Genomic DNA, 22,629 nt, shown 5'->3' on the forward strand with positions numbered 1-22,629 from the left:
AGCTGTGCTTGACATCAAATACAACAATATCTTCACAGTCACCAACATACAAGTGGATCCTACGTCCACAGTCCATAGTGGAACTTTATCACTGCACAGGAACTGTATGGGTCTTCTACCTGCTGTCCTTCAGGCTTCTGGAAAGTGGGTTTCAAAAATCTCAGTAACATTAAGGTGCCCAGTTCTCACAGAAACTAATTTAGTGTCATGTGCCAGAGTGCCTTAAGAAAAACTCACCCTCCTTTTTAAAGCGGCTTTTGGAAACCCCATAATTTGTCACAACATCCATAGCTAACCTGCAAAACATTATGAACCAAGCAATGATGTCCCTCAAAGGTTCTCTTTGGCTGTTCTAATGGCCAGAGCGAGTTGTGGGACAAAACTGCTTTAAGGTACTTTAATTACCTCACTCTCAAAACTCTTCCCTGTCCAATTAATTAGCCTATGATTTGTTATAACATTTCCTTCAGCAGCAAGACCAATTTTAGGTGTTGCTGCCTTCACAACCCTTCCCTCACTTCTCACACTTATTATTCCTCTGTACGGCAGACCACTGACCCCTGCACCTGGACAAGATTATGTCTAGACAGAAACAGACTGAGAACTGATCAGGGAGCTGTTAAAACACATTCCTTCTAAAGCCAGAGGATTTCCCTCATCTGTGCACTGCACACCCTACAAAAAACTGTCCCATTCTGAAAGGATGATGCAAGAAGGCTGCAAGCCAACAGTCAGGGAAAGCAATAGTGCTGAGAACAAAAAGAGTGTGTGGGTAGAAGTGACCTTGTAGCTTCACATGGTTAAATAGCTCTCATCTGCTTTGGGACACTGACCATCGCATGCACCAAAATACATCTCCGACAGTTCCTGCAAAATACTGGCAGTTTGCTACATTCCCTGCCCTGTACAGACAACATTAGCAAATAGATTCTATACCCTTAGCATCTAAAGAGCGCAGGGGAGAAAGAGAAAATAAATTTAAAAAAAAAAAAATTTTAAAAAATCAATCACTCCTCATGTACAATTGATAAGCAAGTTCCTGATCTTACTGTATCCTGATTTACATGAAAATAGCTGTTTGGCAACAGAAATATAATCATGTCCAATAATTACCACCATTGAACAGCTTACTTCATTTGCAGCATTATTTGTGATGTTGCTTTTTAAGCCTATAAAATAAAGTTATAAACATAATGAGAACACCAAAGCTCCGTTAATCTTATTATATCTCCCTTTTAGAAGCTATCTGCAGCATCTTTACAGTAATTCTCTCTTAGTAATTGCAGAGTTTAGCACCAGCAACCTTACCTATTTCGGAGTTACTGCTCAAAATGGCTCCACCTGCATCTTTCAATCATAGATCACAACCTCAATAAGCAATTGCCATCCTTCTGTGTAGCAACAAGGCCCTGACTGAAAACACAGCAGAGGCATTGGCAGGAGTTGGTGAGATCCCCAGCGGTGGGATTTGCCAGGTGGCCAATGTGTTCCAGTGGCATCTCAGGTGACCAGTTACTACTCTAAGTCCAAGCCTGGATGGAGACTGTGCTCCAAATTCCCACTTGCTCACCAGCCAGTTTGTTCAGGACTGGTTTGCACTCATGCCACCAACACACCAGCTTGTGTGCAGAACAGTACACAAACAACTATTTGCAGCACTCTTCAAGAGCCTCACTGGTCTTGAAGGAGCTGCAAACACCACAGTAAGCATGGAATTTGTAAAAGGGACTTAAACACCCAGTTCTCACTTCAGTCAATGGGATTAATCACCGAAGGCACTCCTTATCTCACAATTAAATCCCCACAACTTAACACATTAGTCCTTGCACTGGAACAAGAATAGCAATTTTTAGTATGGGCCTGGTTTGCTACAACCTCATGATGTATAAAGTTTTTCTCGCTTGTGGCTGAACAAAGTCTGCATGCTCAGCTAACAGAGTACAAACTTAACTGGTGTTCTGCACGTATGTGTAGACGAAGCAGCCAATGCCAGTAATATGAGATCCAGTGGATTCCTAACTTGGTCTCTTTTAGAAATCTAGAAATATCTCCTGGAATCACATCAATAAAACTATGCCTGAATACAGATCAGCAAATGTTATTGCGAGCCTTCCTGAAATGTATTTAAAGAAAGCAACCATTCTTTTTATTAATTCTTCTTATGTTTGAAAATGTCCACCATATACTAGGTCTAACTGTATCCCCAATACTTTTCAGTCCCGTCTTTGTAATACACAATCCTCCCATCAGAGTACTGTTCAGACCACATCCAGCTCAACACAGCTCATTTTACATCTTCAACACTGCACTTAAGTAGTCATGGGGATTCTACGAGGATGATGTTGAGATGACAGTCCTTCAAAGATCTGGAAAAGCATATGGTTTGGAAAAGGTCCCCAAATTTTTTTTTAGAAAGACTGGATGATCCCGAGAGCAAATGGGGAGCAGTTACTAACTGGAGTGTACAGCCCTGGGACTACAGAAGAACTTCTCACCTTTGTTGAAACTTCTGCAATTAAGTTTTGCTTATTTGGGTCCACAAACTCCATGGGTTGACCTTCAAATTCAATCTTCCCAAGTACCGTGCCCTGTGAAAATACTCCAGTAAACAACAAAGCATGAGCAAAGGAGAAGCTGTGAACACTGGGACAAGGTGCTGACAGGCACAGCAACTAGAACAGCTGTTTAAAGATAGTTTCTTGGCGGCTTATAACCATTTCTAGCATCTTCAGAAGTTTATGAGCCTACCTTGGTATCAAAAAATCTGTTTAAAATCATCCATTCAGGGGAAAGGCATTGTCAGCAGTAAAATTCGTTAATAGGCAGTTCAGCAAGCTGTCTAGTGACAGTAAAATGGGTTGCTTTCGAAGAAGATCAGCATTCAGATCCCCAAATAACTGTTGTGTAGATCTGGGAGTAATCCACAAAGCAGTTTGAAACTTTTTGGTTTTGGAAACCCACTGTGAGGTCTTCAGCCACCTCTTGTGGATATCCACAAAGCAGCAGACCTGGGGTAAGTTAAAGTTATGCAGGAGGCAGGTCAGCACAGCTGTTTTCTGAATAAGCTGTTAAAAAAAAAAAAAAATCACCTCCAGGAAACTCTACTTTTTATTGCTGTTACCACTTCACAGAAGCTAAGACACTCTTGCTCTGCCAGCAGCATATCCTTCTCCACCTTCTGCTCATTAAAGTTCCCAATGGAAAAAGAAATCCCTGGTTTGGCTTTGCCCCCCTCCTGGAGTAAGTGGAGTTAACCAGCATGCAGACAGAACTTTTCAAGGACAGAAGGGGAAAGTAAAACAGAGGAAGTAAATGTTTCATTGTAACTTTTAACGTATAACACTTTAATGATCAATCATGTTAAACTCAGCTCGCCCTGTGCATATCAGGCCAGCACGCACACCAGGATTGCTCATAGGGTTTAGCAATATTTCCAAGAACTACTTCCATGGTTGGCCACGCCTGAAGTACACTTGCCATTTTCCTAGGGCAAGAAAGAGCCAGAATATTGCATTGCCATGAGCACTACTAAGGGAAAGTTTTAAAAGATAGAGTTTTGCTCTTAACAGTAGCTGACATTCTATCTCATCTTGAGTAGCATCTTACACCAAAAGCTGCTCCAGGCTGCTTTGCAGGGAGCAGAGCTGAAAAGGTCAGCATCATCTTAACCAAGTCAGGTTCTAGGGAACTACAGAAACTGCCGAGTGTCACCACGCAGTCAGTCCCATAAATGCTGATGACAACGCCCTAAAGCCATCGCTCTCAAACAGGAACCCTGTACCTTACCTTGCTCCCAGATTATTCAGCCAAATGGTTCCCAACATTTACCGTTAGAGTCCCATTTAAGTCACTGCTCATTTCTACATTCATCATAGTGAATCCCTGTCCTCACTCCCACTTTATAAACATGGAGTAAAATTCTTAGCTGTTTTTTTCCAACCTGAGAAGACTGGGAGAAAGGGCTACATTATGCACCATTTTAAAAGCCATAATCCAATATCACTCAGAATCCTGGTACAATGGGCATTACTACCATACACTGCTAAGTTACAGGATAAACATTGAAAGAGTATTTACTCTGGATGAAAGGAACACAGATCCATTAAACAGTATGTCTCAAGAAAGCAGAAAATGTATTGCCATTTTCTATTGTATTAAACTGCACTTGTCTGCTGTCTATAAGAGCAGGACAACACCCTATTTTCCAACAAGAATTCATTTCTATAAATATTCCTCCACGCAAGCTGGGTCTTCATATTTTGCTCTGTGGAATGAAAGGGGGTGTGGGCTTGGCCTGCAGACTGCAAAATGATCATCTAAAGAACAGCTTCAAATAATCCATTACAAAAGAAGAGCCTCCAAGGCACATTTACATTCAGACTGGCTTTGATCAGTGCTTTAGCCAGTGTGAAATGTACCTTAACATTAACCTGCATTTGGTAACATAATCCTGCTCATGTCCTTCAATTGTCAGCTCTTAGAAACCAGAGAAAAGTAATGACTATTAAAAATAAAAACAGGCTTCGGCCAAAGTAAAACAGCCTGAGTTAGAAATCCAGCTCAGGTTACTGTAGGCATTTCTTTACCTGTAAGAAGCAGGAGAATTTCCACTGATCAAAGGTGGTGCTGTCTGAATTAATATCCACAATATCTCTCAGAGTTGTTGCTCTCTGACTGCAACATGTAGTTCACACTACTACCCGTTTTGTCTAACGCAGCTACCTGAGGCCTTTCACTTACATCAGCTTGTGCTGGTTCACTGATGTAGAAGAGGAAACGCAGAGCAGAGCCAAGGAAAGGGGGCTCCCTGGGATCAGAGTGTTGCCTCAGCTGTACAGAAGACACAGAGCCTTTGGAAGAACATGAGGACCTGAGCAGCATCTGAGGTCAAGGCAGCCCAGCAGTAGCATTGTTACCCCAGGTTTGCCGCACTGTTAGAGAAAGGGCCCAGCAAGAGCAAAGTTAATGCAACTGGATCAAGGGAAGCTGATCATACCTTGTCACGAATTAATTTGGACAGCTTTCTAGTATCAAGCCCATACAGTGCAGGCACCTGAAGAAAACACAAGAGAATGGTAAATTAGAGAACAAACAGTTAAGACAGAGGAAGAGAGCAGCCAGATCACTCTGCTGAAAAGAACAAACCCCTGTTTAAGGAGCTCTGGCTCTTAGCTGCACTATTACCAAGGCTTCCTCATTTCCAGTTCTTCACTTCTCCTCTCTGTTCCCACTCATAAATATCTTAATTCTTCAAATCTAGTTTATGCACTAAGAAGCACAAGATAAAAAGCTCATGGGGCAAATTCCTGTCTAATTTCTGAGCCCCATCTTGCCTTACTCATGAGCACCTAACCCTCCTAGCCGTCACAAGTCAATGACAGTCTACTGATAACATCTTTGACTCCCAGGGCTTCAGGTCAGTGGGGTTCTGGCAGTCAACATCTCTTGAGGTTACGACCGTGGCAACCACTAGGAGCAGCAATACAGAAACATTTGACAAGAGTATAGAATATAATGTGTGTTGTTTTTATGGAGAACCTAATAGCCTCATTTAATTAACACTCCCTCTAGACAGATCTTGGAAATACCATTGCACCCTGAAAAAGAGAAATGAATGAAGAATCAGAGAACTAAGGAATACAGAATGAGGGCGGTCCAGACTGGTAAAGACATCCAAGAGGAAGAGTTGTTGCCACCTCAAAGCCAGCAGTTCTTTCCCCTGTTCCCATACATACAACTCTATTCTCATAGTGTAGTTACCCCTAGATTGCTCACCTGTTCTTCTTGCAACCACTCTCCCAGGCTCCTCACAGCCTGCCAGTGGCTGTACTCATTGCTGTAATCCAGCACTAGCAAACCCGAAACCTGCAGAGAGAAGAAATGTCATTTTGCACTGAAGGATCACTCTGTACCTGACCTGTACCTTCTGAGTTTTCACTGTTCATCCACTGTAAACCATATCACGGACAGGACACGAGGTGAGCAGATGTGGTGTGGTTGCTCTTATATGACAAAAGGGCAGCAAACCTGGGTCTTCACAGGGGGAGCGCACAGGTACCTGGCAAAGGGGTAAAGGCTTTGGTGCCCTGTCATGAATGTACCCAGACCATTTTACTTAGAAAATTCATAGAATAGTGTGGTTTCCACATTACCAAAGCTGCAAATTGCATTGAACTGAGAAAATACTTCTTGTTAGAAAGAAAATGGAAATTTAAGATTAGACAAAATGTTTTATTTTGATTCATTTTTTTGTTTAAGAAAGCTTTTCAGTTCTAAGTGGCATTTCATTTCAAAAGTCAACTCCATTTTCCAGTGGAGTTAGATAGCTTATAAAGGAGTCATTTCACCTCAGGACAGATAAAGCATTTCACTGGTTCTGCAATTACATGGTTTTGTTTCATTTTTCAGTACTGCCAGCACTGCACAGGCACAGCCCTGCTCCAGGCAATATCCCCTGTCACCACAGTGTAAATACTGGTTCCTGCACTGGTACATACAGCCTTCTGCATGCAACTGTACAGGCATATAGAGAAAAGTCTCAGCACACAGACACTTCTCATTCTCACAGGCATTTGATCTCTCTGTGGCAACTAGTCCTGGGCAAAACCAGATAAATATGAGGCAGAAGAGAATGTGGAAAAAAAAAGCCATCCAGGACAGCAGTTCACAAAAACTGTAGCATGTCTGTCACTGATGGGAAACATGCCACTTTCAGACAGTATGTGGGCTGGCACAGAAAGCAAGATGGATTATCTCTTGACACCATAACTCCAAAGGACAATATCCAGAAGAAGAAAGGCTGAGTATCATTGATTCCTTCTAACTTTTGTGAAGGTGCCAGTAAACTCTTGCGCAGACACACACACACTCAGGCTTCTCACACCACTCTTTGATCAGCTCTGTCTCATGGTTACCTTGATCCCGTCAGACTCCAGAAACCTTCTGAGGCCCATTTCATCCAAAGCAGCTGTGTCAGGCACTCCACCATTCCCAACTATGGGGTTAGCCAGTGCAAGAATCTGTCCTTTGTAGCTGGGATCTGTCAAGGCTGTGGTATATCTAGATGAAGAAGCAATAGAAGAAAAGTACATTGGTCTGGAGTTGAAAGGAAAATGAAAGAGCCAGTGAAAACAAGACAGGTCTGAATTCCCATATGACAAAAAGACAGAAATTGTATTAATGTGAAAGCATTCTCAGTATAAAAGCAAATACATCTGTGAATCTGCCCTGACTTTGCCATCTGTGATTAAACATTTGACACCGAGAGCAAGCAAAGGCTTTGGCTTCTCATATTTCATTTAAGAAAAGCGCAGGAGCTATTAACAAACTCAGAGTCCTTGTGATTTAACATAAACGACCACATGAAGTGCAGAGCAATCACAGAACTGCAGTAATAAGTGCACAGCGTATCACTTGCCCCATAGGTAACAGCTGGGGCTTGGTCACCCCATGTGGGCAGTGCTTTGTCATTGCTGCCTCCTTCCCCTTCGTGCACTGTAAGAACTTGCCCCTCTCAGTGGCAACAGAAAGCTCAAACTGAAAAGCTGACAGAAAACAGAGCTGTTTGCCCAGGCTCAGTCCCTCCCCAGTCTGGAGCTTGCAGGTATTGAGATGTTCAGGGCTGTAACTGCTCTTTCTGTGAGGGAGCAGGTAGACAAATCCATGCCTATCTTTTTTGTCTGGGGATCAAGGAAGCGGCTGTGAATCACCCTTGTGATTCCTCACTGCTGCTCTGAATTCTTCTCTCCCACCTGCTCTGTCAACAAACCCTAGCACGGTACCACTTCTGCAGCTTCTTCCAGCTCTCCTCTTCTAGACCATCTCCAGGTTCCCACCCATGGGACACCACACATTTCACCTGACAAGACTCCTAAGTGCTTGCAGGTTGGTTTGTGTATCTCTGAAGAAGGCGATGCTTTGGGATCCAGCAACCCACTCTGGTCACAAGGCCCCAAAGCACATCTTTATATCTTTAGTCCATGCAGAAGTCCCAGGAACAGCAACTTTGTTCAAGCACCTGCCTGAACACAGCAAGGCGTTCTGCCTTCTCAGCAGGGACAGATCTAAAAGCATAGTGGAACATTCTTCTGCAGTGGAGGATCAAATCTAGAATTTTGCAAAACATCAGTCTAGATCCAGTAGAACTAGTCTCACTTTCAACCCCAAAGAGGGGGAGACAGGCTAAACATGGTCTATGTGCCCATGCTCCTATTCTTCAGCTTCAAATTAAAAAGCAGTCCTTCACTTTCTCCCATATACTGTAGCATACTGTTGCAGCAATCCATTAAACACTTGCTCTCTTTCAACCCAAAAGCAGCTGTAATTTAGCAACAGATGAAGTTATCCACACATATTTAGCCAAATGCATAAAGACACTTCAGGATGAATCTGCCTTATACAAAATAAAATTTATTATTGTCATTATTGTTTAAACAATACATAATTGGCAACTCCAGCCATCCACCAGATATCAGCAAGTCACAAGAGACATTTTTATAGAACATCAGACTTATTGCCAGAAGATTAATTGTCAAACATTGGGAAACTCTTCACAAAACCCAGAATGGTTGCAGGCAGATACAGACAACGCAGCACACCAGCCAGGTCTGAGAAATGACATGTCGAATGAACAATGTCCCTGAAATATTTTCAGGTAAGCCTCTCCTGCTGTTCAAATCTATATTTCCTGCTGCAGGTAAACAACCACACAAAGTGCAGCGTCAAAGAACTGCAGTAAGTGCATGGCACGTGCACATTTGGCATTGCTCTCCCCTTCCGAGTCAGTTGGTTATGCTTCCGAAAGACTCTTCGTTAATTACAAAGCTAAGGTAATTAACATTTGCATGTTATTTGTAATCAGCAAACAAGGGCAGAGAGGCATTGGGTTTGGCTGGGGTACGAAGGCACAGCTCTGCACTGAGACACAGTGCCCTTTAAGCAGGCACAATGCCTTGTGGAGTGCTGAGGAGCAGATGGGAGCACGAGCCCCAAAGATGCTGCAAGATCCAACCTGTGCTGTGCCTGCCCAAAGGCCTGTCTGACTTCAGTGGATTCCGTCAGTCAGTTCTCTCACTAGAATATCACGGGAAACGCGCGTAGACTTATTGGAGGCATAGGCATTTACAGAGCTGTTTCAAACATAGCAACATTTTATGGGTTGTAATTCTTCCTTCTTAATTGGAAATCTCCCCTCTTCCTTTTTGTTTCCTATACCAAACAGATGGCTGCAACACTAGGACTTTTCTTTTTTTTTTGAGCAAACGTTTCTGAAGAGTTCATCCTCATGCTTTTCTAATGAAAATTTGACATTCCACCCCCAAAACAGTGCTCTATGCCCTCTATTCTAGAGTAATATGACAATGTTTCAGCCAGCTTTAGCTGCTTCAAGCCTGAAAGCTGTATGTAAATAAAGTGCTTTGCCTCCCTGCTCTATGACATGGATCAGAATGTGGGAGTCCAGATGAAGAGACAAGGTAAAGAGAAGCATATTAATCATCCCAGTACAGAGCTCATGCTGACTCTCCTCAGAATCTAGAAACACCCAAAAAAAAGCACAAAAAGCAGTGGTCTGAGGCTTAACAGCAGCCACGGCAAAAATCACCCCCGTATCAGCCTCTTGCTCCCTATGCTGACAAATTGCTACATCCCCAGTCAGTCTATAAAAGGCCCCAACCCTGGGCACCCCCTTCTCGCAGGCACTTAACCTCTTACTGTGCCCATGAAAAGTGGTAGCTGGGTTCTTCCGGTTACACAAATTCTTGATCTCTGTGCTCAAGAGCACTAAGCAGAGCTACAGGGTTTCTTTCACTGGACAGCTGTCCCTGGACTGGTAGCAAATCTGACACGTTTATGATCTGCAAACATGCTGCCAAACTCTTATCTTCCTCTTCTCCAAATCAATCAATCAAGGTCATATTCCTGCAGAGGGCTTTGAAGATACAACCTTACATTTTGAATGTTCCCTCCATGCCCATATGCTCCCCAGCACTGAAGAGATCTCTCTCTCACAGGCATCCTCACCAAATCACTAGAAAATGAGCAAACAGCTTCAGCTGCCACAGTAACATGTGGAGAGGAAATTAATCCGTCAGGTCCTCCTTGACTTTTGTGATGTGACAAGATTTATTGCCCATAATCTATCACCGAGAACAGAACTATGGTGCCCTCCATCATTCTGATCTCTATTAAGCAGTTGCTTGTTGGCAGGTATATTAACACAGCCAGTAATTAGTGCTGTCAAAATACTTAAATAATTGCCTCCTAATGCAAAACTTTGCAAACAGATTCCCCTCCACAGCAATTTAACATTCTCACCAATGAGATCATTTAAAAACTCATCCTGTGAGTACTGGTTTCTCCAAAGGAGAGCAGAACTTGGGGAATGCAAGGCAGCTGGGCGAAGACAGCTATGAATGACCGCAGAACACGCTCAAGCACCATCAACCTCAAAGCTGTCAAGGTGAGACAGGGACGTGACCCTCTCCTAACTAAAAGCCTCATTCCTCTGGGCAGATTTCCTCTGCTCAAGCAGTTCAACGAAGAACGAGCAGCATTTGGCTGCCATCCTAAGTCAGCCAGCAGCTTCTACCACTGAAGAGGACAGAGTCTCACTAGGTTAGGCATGAATCTGATCCTACCCTTTAGCTGGAAAGGGCACAGAGTTTAAGTGCATCCTTACCTATGGTATGAGCCAACAAGTGTTTTAAGGGATGGATCATATACGTGACTAACTTGGGAACCTTGGGACTGTTTTAAAAATCTTGCACTCAGAAGCCAAGTTCCAGTACCCAGAAGGCTGCAGATGCTTCAAACCTCTATACTTGATCAGGGCACTGGAGGGAGAACAGAGACAGCCCTCTGCTCTGACTCAATGGCTGCATTTCAGTGGGAAGTGATCAGATCCCTACATACCTCAATATCACGGTTAGTTATATCAGTCTTTAAAGTCACTCACCACCACAAAGAGGATTGCCTGAAGTCTCTTCATTAACACTCACTCTCTCTCTCTCTGTATCCCTGGACTACGGTATTTTCTTATACAGAACATTCATGACTGGATCAGGACCCTACAAGCTTGGAAAAAGCAGCTGTCACACTTTAACATCTCCTAGAGAAAGTTTTGGTGCTCATCTGTCATTTGCTTTTGCCTTACCCAGAAAGACCAGTGTTGAATACGACTTCCCCTGCTGTAGAGGATGGATAGCCAAAAGAATAGCCCCTCATCTTCGTCCCATCTTCCAGCACCAAGTTCGCTGTCTGCGCCTAGAGAAAGGCACATGAAGAGACTCAAATACAGGAGGAAAAGACTTGATGTTTATACAGGTAACACCTACGACACCTTCTTTTCACACCTCACATTGTAAGTATTCCTGTCCCTCTCCCATTCCCAGCTGCCAAGATCTTGTCTCTTTCACTAGTCTCCTGATGCTCTTTTTCTTTCTCACATGTAGGAAAAATTGTGCTCCTAATGAGGGCAAGGCAGCTGGCAAACCCCACCGCAAGCACAGCACCTGCTGCTGTTACTGTGGGATCACCCTGGCTTCCATATCGCTTTGTTCATTTCTTCCACATGTTATATCTTGCACTTAACCAATACCATAACTCTGCAGGGAAAGGATCGCTTCTCTCATCAGTGTTTGCTCAAGGCTTGCTGCTGAGTACACTGGCTCTCATCCAGCTATGACCTTTGATAGGTGTTTAACTTTTGTTGCAACTGTACAGTTAAGCCGTTAAAAACAAGTGTATGCTTAGTTGGACTGGTGTCAGATGGCAAAATGCAAAATACCAGTCCATTCCCACTGTAGGACATAAGAATAGAGGAACTCATAGATCAAATGGACACTCATGGCCTCAGTTACCTCCGGGATAGGCACAACTTGTCCTGGAAGAGGTAGGTATGGAACAAGCAACCTAAAGGAAAACTTCCCATAAAACTGCACCTCTTTGAGAGAGTGTTCAGCAGGTCTGAGTCCCACACTGACTGTGGGATCCCTTACAGGCTTAATCATTACAGCTCAGGAAAATGGGGCACAGAGTGTGACTTTTGTGAAAGGTGTTAAGAGATTCAGTGGCACAGCTGGGTCTTTGCACATACCAGACTAAACACACCCTCTTTTGCCTCATTTGGAAACTAAACCTCTCTTAGTCTGTTCAGGAACTGGATGGGAAACCACCTGGCAGCTCCAGCTTCTATCAAAAAAAATACAACAGAAATGACCGAATTGGTTGGAAGATTCCTTCAGACAACAGGATCACCAATGACATGCAGGGGAAGAGACAGCTAGAAACTGATCTGCCCAAGAATTTCTGGGCTTAAAAGAATTTGGACAACAATCCTTTTGGGCCCTGAGAAACTTCACTTCTGGAATGCAAGTGCAGGTGCCTCCTGGGCACAGAGTGACCACCAGTGCAAAAACGCCAATGGTCTGTGCCACAGAAGATGTGCCAAGCGTGTCCACCACGCAGCAGCTCTCACAATGGCTTAATTTTTTATTGGGTTGTTTTTTTGTTTTGTTTGTTGTTGTTGTTGTGTTTGGTTTTTTTTGTTTTTTTTGTTTTTTTTTTACAGAACAAGTCCTCTTACTAGGATTTTTTTAAAAGAAGAATCAAGATCAATTTGCTGTAGAAAGGAGCAGGACAGCTACTTTCCATTAGCCGTAAATCAGATGAACAATCACAGCAAGGAGAAATTTCATTCCCAGCATTGAACATTTTGTAACAATCATGGCAAACATTCATCTAGAGCCCCTCTGCAGTTACAAATACTGCACAGATCAATTACTAATGTACTGCAAAATACACTAAAAATCAAACTACACTGCCAAGTAATTGAATTCTGTGCATCTGGGATGCTTTCAGCCTTGCATTTTTTCCTCATTAATGTCAAACTTTCAGTCATTTTCAAAAGGTTTAGCCATCATTTTCTGAACCTTCCCACACCATTGGATGGGATAGTCAGCAACACCAAAATCCTCCCCCTGCTACCATCTCCAATCCTAAATATAGTTTTTGTGGTACCAGTTGGGGTAATCACCTGAATCATAGTCCCAGATGCAAACATATCCTGGGAGAATCCTTCAGGAAGCAAAGTCCACAATGGTGGAATGATGAGAAAAGTTAAGAACCATCTAACTCCTGAGGGCCAAAATCTGGAGCAATCACTGTGACCTTTAGAGCCTTACCCTCGCCACAGTATTTGACAAGAATCTGCTTGCCTTTCCCCCCCACCACAGACCACCTGCCCTGCTCCACACCAGATCAGCACAGAAATAACTGCTGTTGAACAGAAGCCCCATTGTATTATTAGAGCCCCTAGATGATGTTCAAGTCCTGCAGAAGAATGTCCCTGAGCAGCTGTAACCTGCCTGCAAGTTCAGCTATAGCAAGGGATAGATGTTCAAATGTTTCCCTGCCTTATTTGATTTATTACTCTTAATTAAGTGGTTGGTTTGTTTGTTGAGCATTCTAGAAGCAATTATTCTTGCTTACATTTCCAGCGGAGGTGTTACCATGTCCCTAAGCTGCCAGCCTACCTTGTCTTTTCAGTTTTGTTTTTAATGTGAAAAGTGATTTACAGGCCATAGAGAAGGCCAGCTGGCTCAATCAGGGATTAGTTGGGTGAGATTTTCACTTTGAAAAAAAACAAGCAAGAAATAAACGAAAACCCCAGAGCTTCCATGAGGTCCTTTTGTCTCCACCCTTCTCAGAAGCTTCTCAGAAGCATCCCCGTGTAGTCTCTGTTGTAGTCTCAAGGAAAATGTTTCTTTCACACACAACCCCAATGTGAGACACTCTGTTTGCAATCTGATTTCTCCTTCCTACACACCAGTAGCTTTACCTTTAGCAGAGCTCCCTGTGCAGGAGGCTGCAGGGCTCTTGAAGAGCTTTGAGGATGGAGATGGCTAACAGAAAGGGTTGTGCTGTTGCTGCGGTACTGCTAGATATTGTGCATTCTGTCAAAGCAACTTGAAGAGTTAGCTAGTTCAGGTCCCGCCTCACACTTAGTTAAGCTTCACATCTGAAGTAAATAAAGCACCAGAGCAGTTAAAAAAAAAAAAAAAAGGAAAAAAACTAACCCAGATTCATTTACTTCCAGTCAGTTCCCTGTTCTAGCAGCTCTTCCAGTCTACAGGATGGATGATAAAGATTTGCAAAATCTCAAAAGATCTGCAGTACAACTGGATTTTTAAAGTGTGTCTGCTGTAAACTCCTCTACTAGAAAGTGAACAGGTAATTTTTCCTCTTTTCTACTTACCTCACGGAGTAACCCAGTCAAGGAAGACAAGTTTTTCCCCTTCCAAAGAAATCCCTCAAGTTTATATTGGCAAGGCCAAGCTCAATCCTGAACGCTGGGCTGCTGAAGGACTAGGAGGATGCCGAGGACCAAAGCCAGGATGGGCACTGATGTTTGCCAGAGACACAGCTCAGACTCAGTCTCAGTGCAGGCCAGTTTATCTCCCTCCAGTAAGATGATGATAAAACATCTCCTTTCTAAGGCAGGCCATGACTCCACGCAGCACAACAGCCTCTGTCGCATTTCTTGGCACACAAACCTGGCTGGCTATGTAACAGCCAACACATCAGAAGCACAGAAGAAGCCAAAAGCCACCAGATTTCTTCTACAGTAGAGAGCTGGTGCCAGGACTCTGCTACATCGACTCTCTCAAGACCAAATAACCAGCAACAAAGCAGAAGTTTTCTCTTTGACAGAAAAATGTCGCCTCTTGGGAATACTATGCCATCAGAGGCTGGAAATCTATCTAGACATTGCTCACAGGCAAAACTTCCTTTGCCAACCCTATATATATATATATCTATATAGATATATATAAATTTATTTTAACACATGTCCTTCTGGCTAAAATAAAAGAGAAGATGAAAGGGCAAGAATAAAGAATGAATGAAAAGCCAGGTCAGCATCTTGGGACACACCAAAGAAGATGCACATTTAGGCTAACTTCAGGGAGAGCTTTGGATTAGTTCCCTTACCATTCAAGCCAAAGAGAAAGCAAAGCCAGAAATGCGACACAGGTACCATGGTGCAAAAGTCACAGCTCCCACAACTTGAACTCTTCTTAAGACTGTTCACAACACCACCACACATATTCATGACAAAAATTAAAGGAGGAGTGGGAACCAAGACAGGTGAGGCACCTAGCAGAAGGCGCTGAGCACCCCTCCGCTCCCCACTGCAGCAGCTCACTAAGTTCCCCCATCTCTAAGGGAACCAGCCATATTTTAACTCCCCTTGACTTTTACCTCCAGAGAGAGAGGAGTTGAGCAGCTTGTGACTGATCTTTCACCTCCTCACCCATCTCTCTGCTTCACCTGCAGTCATTTTCTCAGTTACTTTCCACCTGCCTCAAAATATATTTGAAGAGCCGTTTTACAGTAATCTGAAATAGTTTCTAAAGCCAGTGCTCAAAAAAAATTTATCTCCTTTCCCTCTCATTTCTAACTATATTTTTAGCTTGCTCCTGGTGATTTTTGTAGCTCTCTCAATTCTCTCCTTATGGAGCCAGCTATAATGTTACAAGCCACCTATTTATTGCATGTACTACTCTTTACATCCCCATTTAACTACATTGGCCTCAGATGAGCATTAAACGATACGAGCTCCGAGCTGCAGTCTCTCTGCCCATTCCTGAATTATAAAGAAGCCCAATTACCCCCAAACCAGTGATGCTAAGCTACCCTCCAGAAAGCCCACAGGGGCCTCCAATCTGCTCTCTGTGCTGCTCTTTCACCCATGGGTGCTCCATCTCTCCTTTAGAACTGAAGGATGGGGTGCAATAGGGAAATACAGACCTGCAAGTCCCCACATCTCAGACTGCTCACCTGCAATGGTGTTTCCCCACACAGGCTGAGTTTAACTGGACAGAACACAGACTTGGGAGAAGAATTATTAGGCACTCTACTAAAACTACCACCTCTCCCTCATGCTCTCTAATACTTTACTTAGCTTATATATAGACTAGAAATACGTTTTCATTGTATTTTGTTATGCTCCCTAAAATAGCCCACTGAGAAAAAGCAATAAAAGGCAACCAAATGCTCATTTAAGCCTGCAATAATGGGAGAATGGGATCATTACCTACACTGCCGTTAGCCCACACACCTTAATTACTTTGCATTTCACTCTTTCTACAAACTTCTTACAAATATCCATTACCCCTAATGATGGCTGGAACACTAAACCCAGCCATAAGCCACTTCTTGGTCTCTTGTCTCACAACTACAGTTAACTTCCACATCTGATGCAGAGCTATGCAATAGGTTGGATTTTTAGGACCACTTATCATTAAATTTTCCTTCAGGTCTCCTGCTTTACTGCTTGCATATATATATTAGAGAGTGTTTCCACTTCTGGTTCTGTATGTTCCATGGAAAAAGGTGTATAAGCCTGACACTGTCTTAAAGCAAAAGCCCCAGGTTAGGAAAGGTTCAAGTTTTTGTATTCCAGATTCTGAACTGAAAAAGAATCATGTGGTCCCTGGCAATGGTGGTGTTAAAATCTGAGCTGAGATCTCAAGAGCTACAGGATCCTAAACTACACAAGACACCAGCCTTCTTACTCTCCACGAGTTCAAGCATCCACTCTGACAGCATGAACTCCTGTAGGTATTGAACTCAATTACTCAAGTCTAATAAGGAAACAACTTTCCCCAGTTTCAATGCCAAGGCAGAAGATGTCAAATAATATATGTCAGAAAGAGACTTCTGGGGCTGGTTGGCTGGCACCACACCTTGCAGGGAGCCAGCTAGTCAGTGCAGGTACAAATGCCCCACCAGACTCAGCGCTTCAGATGCACAGTAGGTCTTGGCCACCCTGCATTAGGTCCAGTCATGTGCCTTGAAACAGAGAGAGGGCTGAATTCATTCTGACCCATCTGGGGTGTATTCGTAATCACTGGGACTGATGTTAAAATAGCTCCCCAGGGTTTCACTTGGCATTGTTTTCTTAGCAGGTATTCATTCTCCTTGCCTTCAGCATTGGTGTCATTTGCTTTAAGGAATCACTCTCTAGCTTTACAAGGACAGCATCAGGTAGATGCTAGAACAGCTGGTACTGTAACTCCATCAGAGTAGGGCAGCAGCTTTTCGTGAGCATGAAATTTCTTAATTGGATACCTCAGCATTATGAAATATGACCTTGTAGGTCTGTTGCTGTGCAGTCCTTCAATGAGTGACACCATCAATCTGTCATTCAAGATGCCAAATCCAAACTTGAGACGCTAATCCACCAGTACAAGAATGCATCAGATCCAGTCTGCTACAGGTGCCTACCAGAATTACCCTGGAATGTGTAAAGAAAAATGGTGTCTCAAAAGTGGAACCAGCAATCCAACCATGGCCTACAAAGCTTTTCCAGCACAAGACAACTTTTACTGCAGCAGACTTACAACCACAGACCAGTGTGTCTTTGAACGCACTTTTCTGTGCACCACAAGCCTTCAACTACTGTAGTCTACAGAGCATGGCAGAAATAACTGAACCAGCTCCAAAAAGCGAGAGAGGTATCAGAGGCAATAGAGACAAGCAATGATGATGTTCTAACAGAACTCTTCAGTCCTGCTTAGTTGGCCTGACAGTTTCTAAAACCCTAGTGAACTTGAGCGTACTTGCGTGGACTCCTGTTCTGCAATACACAGCATCAGCATACTGATGCTACAGGTTGTCACCAGTCATAAAACAAGCGGCCAAGCACAAATCCTGGGTTCCTGTCCTCTAGACACTGTGACATTTGCCAACAGCACCTCTCAGCGCATTCACGGCTTCCACTCATCCAGCAATATCGGCAGTAAAATTGCTGATGGCTTTCTAATTCACAAGCAGGACTCCTGCTGTCATCACAAGAAGGAATAACTTCCTCCTAAGCCAGATCTGATTGCAGAGTCAGGATCAGTCTGCTGGGAGGAAGATTACTGTGCTATGTTTTAAGACAGGGAACAAGGTAACAGCTCATGCCTGCTGTGCACTCTCCAGGAGGGGAAGACAGGTCCATTAGCAAGAACACTAGTCACCAGACAAGCTCTGTTTTCAAGCGTGGGTAAAACAAACTGAGAACTCACATACTTAAAGCAGGGATGAAAATGGGGATGCCTCTTTCATAATCCAGTTTTTCTCTGCAGCCAATTTTTGTTTTAAAAATAAGAGTTCTGTTGCAAGGAGTTCAGAGAACTCCTGAAAAAAAAAAAAAAACACCAAACAAAAACAACAACAGTGGCTGTGGGACAAGCAAGGGAAACCTTAGTACTCACTGGGCAGAAATGACACTGATCAGCCATCTATGCCACCCTGCCAGGTAAGGTGGCATCCACTGGGTACCCACAGTCCAAGTCTTTGAGAGCTCTTCCCCACAACACACTGAAATATCACTCCTCTGGTTCTAATTCTATTGTTATTCTATTCACTAGCAAAGCTGCTCAAACGCTGCTCTTGTAACGAAGAGCAGAAGAAAGCTGAGGAAGTGAACTAAAGGGTTCCAGCACCAGTACATCAAAAGCCAATACACTGATGCATGCACAGAATTGCGTACCTCTCCAATTAATCTCAGAGCCGCCATGGTTTCCAATATATTGAAAATGGATCCTTTGTGGATCATCACATGCTTCAAGTCATACACGTTTTTAAATAGCTAGCTGATTCATGCTCACATGGACTGAAAGATCTGTTCTGTTAGCTCCCAGTCCTACAGAAGGGTGAGGTATTTCTAAAGAAAATACCATATAATAATTAACTGAAACCCTGAACTTCCACCTTTTGGTGCAATTTACCCTATAATTTCCATTCCAGACTACACAAAAAGTGCATTTGCTTCGCTAATAAAACCATTTAGCCAAGCAACCTGCTTGCTTAGGGTTCAGGCAAATCTCCTTGGGTCCAATTTTATGTTTCTAGGTAAGCCCTGTTATCTGCAGCGAGCTATCTCTCAGCATGCCAAACACATCTATTAAACCACAGTTGCTCAGTTACTGTTACCTTGATGCTCAACAACCTGGTACCAGTCCTTGAGAAACTCCAGTGATCAGCAGACACATTGCAAAACTCCAATCTGCTTTTCAAAGTCTTCACCACTTTGCAAGCTGTCAAAATTCTTGTCATCTTGAAAGTTGCTGATCGGTAACTGAAGTTTAAAGAAAACAAAACAAAAATTTGCTTGTATATATTTCTTCAAGATCTGGCACAGACAATATACTCTTGCAGATCACAGGGAAGAGAACAGAGACCCAGCGGGTGCGCTAGACTGACTGTATAGCACTGCCCTGCACCTTCCCATTTATTCTGCCATTAAAACCTCTGGTGCAGCCCCACCTCCTCCCGCCCCTCCTGGAGGGGTGCTTGCTTAGACACCCTTACAACACTTCTCCTCAGGTCGATCTCTGAGCACTGTTGTAGGGCTTGCATCATAGGCCATACGCTCGCTCTGCCTGCTAGAAGACCGCAAAAACCTGCTAGAGAAATCACACCCGCAGCAATGGAGATGGTCCTCACGCTCCGAAACAAACACTTTACATTTCAGTAAGAGACAAGGAACAGCAGCACTTGTTTTCCCAACAGCATGTGCTCTAGACAGGCTGTTCACAGGGTGCTTTTGAGTGCTCTCCAACGCGTGATCTGGGGTCAGCACGTTAGGTAGCGGGACAGCGTGTGACTGCTATGAGCTTACTTGTACTAAACGAAGAAAAGTGGGAAGACCAAATTCTGTGGAAAGCCGTAATCTTTTTACTCTGTGTTTGGAGAATACAGTCACCAGAAGCCCTGGCACAGGTCCCAAAGTGCTACTCCTCCCCAGAAAAATGAAAAGGACATCACCAAGAAAAATAAATGGATGCAAGAAAAAACCATCTTTTGGTAAAATTTCAATAAATTTAAATGGGCAACAGTTGAAATAAGGTGAAAAGTTCCATTTGCTATATCCTAACTGACTAGAGACCTTTGTGACTATCGCTACAGTCCTCAAAAAGAATCACGTTCATCAGACATTTTAATGTCTGGCTAATGAGGAAGACAGAAGCTGTGGGAAAAGCATGCACGCTATTGTTCTTCAGGAACTAAAATAGTGAGTGGGGCATCTTTTGAAACCCAGGTGATCAAAGCTTCAATTAGCTCAAAGCAAGAAAAAAAAAATACACTGACTTTTTTGCAGCTGGACACATACTGCTGTAAAGGATTTAAGTGACCTTTTCTAATCACTGACAGTAATAAACCACTGTATACAAAGTTGTGATTCAGATTAGTCTAAACTGATGCCAGTAGCACATAAAATATTTCCTGCACAACTCATTACAGCACCAAGTTGAACTGTCATGCACGTAATAAAAGACAGAGAAGGGAGGACGATGTGTCGAGTACCCTCTGTGATGTGGACAGCTTATTGGAGACTTGGGTGAGAAACACACTGGAAAGGCCTGAAGCTAGGGAAGTAAAAGAGGCAGAGAGGGTGGAAGACAGACTGGGTGTAGAGGAGCTCTCTGCTTTAACATGAGCTACACAAGGACACAGAGCTGGGAGAAGCAAGCCAACAATGGTTCCCGGTAACTTGAGTGTGGTTGAGGAATCACCTAACCGTTTTTCCTACAAGAAAATACCTGACAATCATTCTGATTCATACAGGGAGCTTGAGAGACATGGATTTCACTTTTTGCAAAGAAACAAAAAAAATTACAGGGAACTGGGAAATGTTTTTGTTAGCTATTTCTCTATTTTCTTGGCTCTAGACTGTAGTGATCCAGGTTGGAGATACACATGGGAGAGGAGACGTACAGAAAGCAAAGACACACTTATAAGTGAATGGATTGCTAAGACCTATACCTTGTACTACAAGGGTCATCTTAATATACAAACACAAATGCGCTCACACATGCAATTCAGAATCCAGCTTTCTTCCAAAGCCACATTTCACATTATGTTAGCTTTACACCGCCACGAGTGTCATACACAGCATTTGGAAGGTCACCAGCACTACCCTTTGTTACGGCTATACTGCAGGGCAAATTCTGCACGCCGTTTGACTCTCTGCCACCATCCAGAAGTTACTCTGCGCCCTGGGCATACTTGTGTTTGAACCAGAACAAATCCACACTGGCAGTTTCAGCACCCTCACTGCTAATTCCTAACTACTCGCTTCCACCACCTGAGTTTCAATGTGGCTGCAGAGTGAGGCAGGTGGATCCAGCTAAAAACAAACCCTTTCCTTTCACCACAAGGCCATCCATGAACATTGGGGTCAGGAGTGAGCAGGAAAATGACCATGCCTTTTAGCAGAGCAGCATCTTTTGTCAGGTGAAAACAGCTGCAAAACCACATAATGAATTGGACTCAGTTTGTCAGGGATCTGCAGTACACACAGATCTAACATGGCAGCTGTATGTTAAGGATGAAATGCTATATGGGGGAACAACAGGCAAAAAACTACTTTCCTTCATCACCACCACAGCAAGGATGTCCCATTGACTGCCATAGATTTGACCCTGCTGTCTTCTCTTTTTTTTAATCCATGTTTTATCATCAGAGTTGATTAAGCCCACCTCAGACCTTCTGAAATGAGGAAGATTATCCCTCCAGTGTAAGAATCATCTCCCTTTTCAAAGCCTTCACCATGATGGAGGAACTTCCCTCTGCCAAAACCAGGGAAAAACATCCAAACTATTTGTCTCGTTGTCAACATGCTAAAAAGAGGTGATGAACTCTTCAAGGCCAGAAGATATATCAGGTATTCCCGAGAGAAGCCTGAGTTCAGAAAAACTTGCCAACATACAAACCAGCCTTCTGTGGTTTGGACAGATCTTACATATGTGCTTCGCTAAACATAAAGAGCAGAAGAGGCAGAATCACTAAGACACAGGGAATAAACAAGGAAAAAGAAACCAACCATAGAAGAGTTAAAAAAGAACAGAAACCAATGGTTTTATGGAGATGTAACCACACTGTCTGAGCTTAAAACTTGCCTGCCAGTACATGACTTGCAATCATACCTTCCCTTCAGGAAAGAGAGTTTGGGCAGGGGCTCTGGAGGAAGGACACATATCAGAGAAACAAGGAATGTAAAGCCATGAAGGCAGAAGATTCACTCAGACAAGAACAGTTCAAACACTGAGGGAGTGGGATGGGGAAAGTACTCACAACTGTGGCTTACTTAATGCTGAGACTTGGCATAGCTGTTTAGAGAAAGGCAGACTTGCTTGTGTTTCATATTCAGTTACGCTGTACCATACACAGATAGGGAGTAGGACAAGAAAAGTGCTCATTAAAATGAAGAGCTTTTTCTTAATATTTACAAGTGAAAAGCACCAGAAATGAAATTCATCACACAGTCCCACTGTACCGTAAAAATCAAACAAAATCAATGGGCTGTGGCTTTGTAAATCCCCAGGGCCAAGATTTTCCAAGAAAGCTAAGTGCCTGCATTTTCAGAGGCTTAAAACAAACTGCGTGATTGTCAGAAGAGAAGCGCTCGGAGTCCTTGAGGCCCTGCTCAGGTGCCCCAGGTCTGGCACCCCAAAACAGAAGCTCCCAAAGCCGCTCGTCACAGCTGGGAAGCTCTGCTATAAGCAATCAACTCAGCAGGATTTTTCATTTTCAAGTTATCTGTAAAAAGCACAAGATATTTCTGTTCTTACTTGAAAG

At 43.3% G+C, this 22,629-nt stretch overlaps 1 protein-coding gene across 1 annotated transcript in view; it reads right to left on the minus strand.

Annotated features, from left to right (window-relative positions):
• CPS1 (carbamoyl-phosphate synthase 1) overlaps nt 1–19,104 on the minus strand; it is a 92,259-nt gene extending 73,155 nt beyond the window's left edge. Inside the window, exons 1-6 of the mRNA XM_065637724.1 lie at nt 18,982–19,104; nt 11,153–11,262; nt 6,915–7,059; nt 5,776–5,865; nt 4,997–5,053; nt 2,496–2,588 (exon numbers count right to left, since the gene is read on the minus strand). Of these exons, the coding sequence (XP_065493796.1) occupies nt 2,496–2,588; nt 4,997–5,053; nt 5,776–5,865; nt 6,915–7,059; nt 11,153–11,262; nt 18,982–19,104 (618 nt within the window). The remainder of the gene's footprint in view (nt 1–2,495; nt 2,589–4,996; nt 5,054–5,775; nt 5,866–6,914; nt 7,060–11,152; nt 11,263–18,981) is intronic.
• Nucleotides 19,105–22,629: the final 3,525 nt, after the last annotated feature.

The sequence above is a fragment of the Caloenas nicobarica genome, chromosome 6, assembly GCF_036013445.1.
Source record: "Caloenas nicobarica isolate bCalNic1 chromosome 6, bCalNic1.hap1, whole genome shotgun sequence".
NCBI classification, from domain to species: Eukaryota; Metazoa; Chordata; class Aves; order Columbiformes; family Columbidae; genus Caloenas; species Caloenas nicobarica.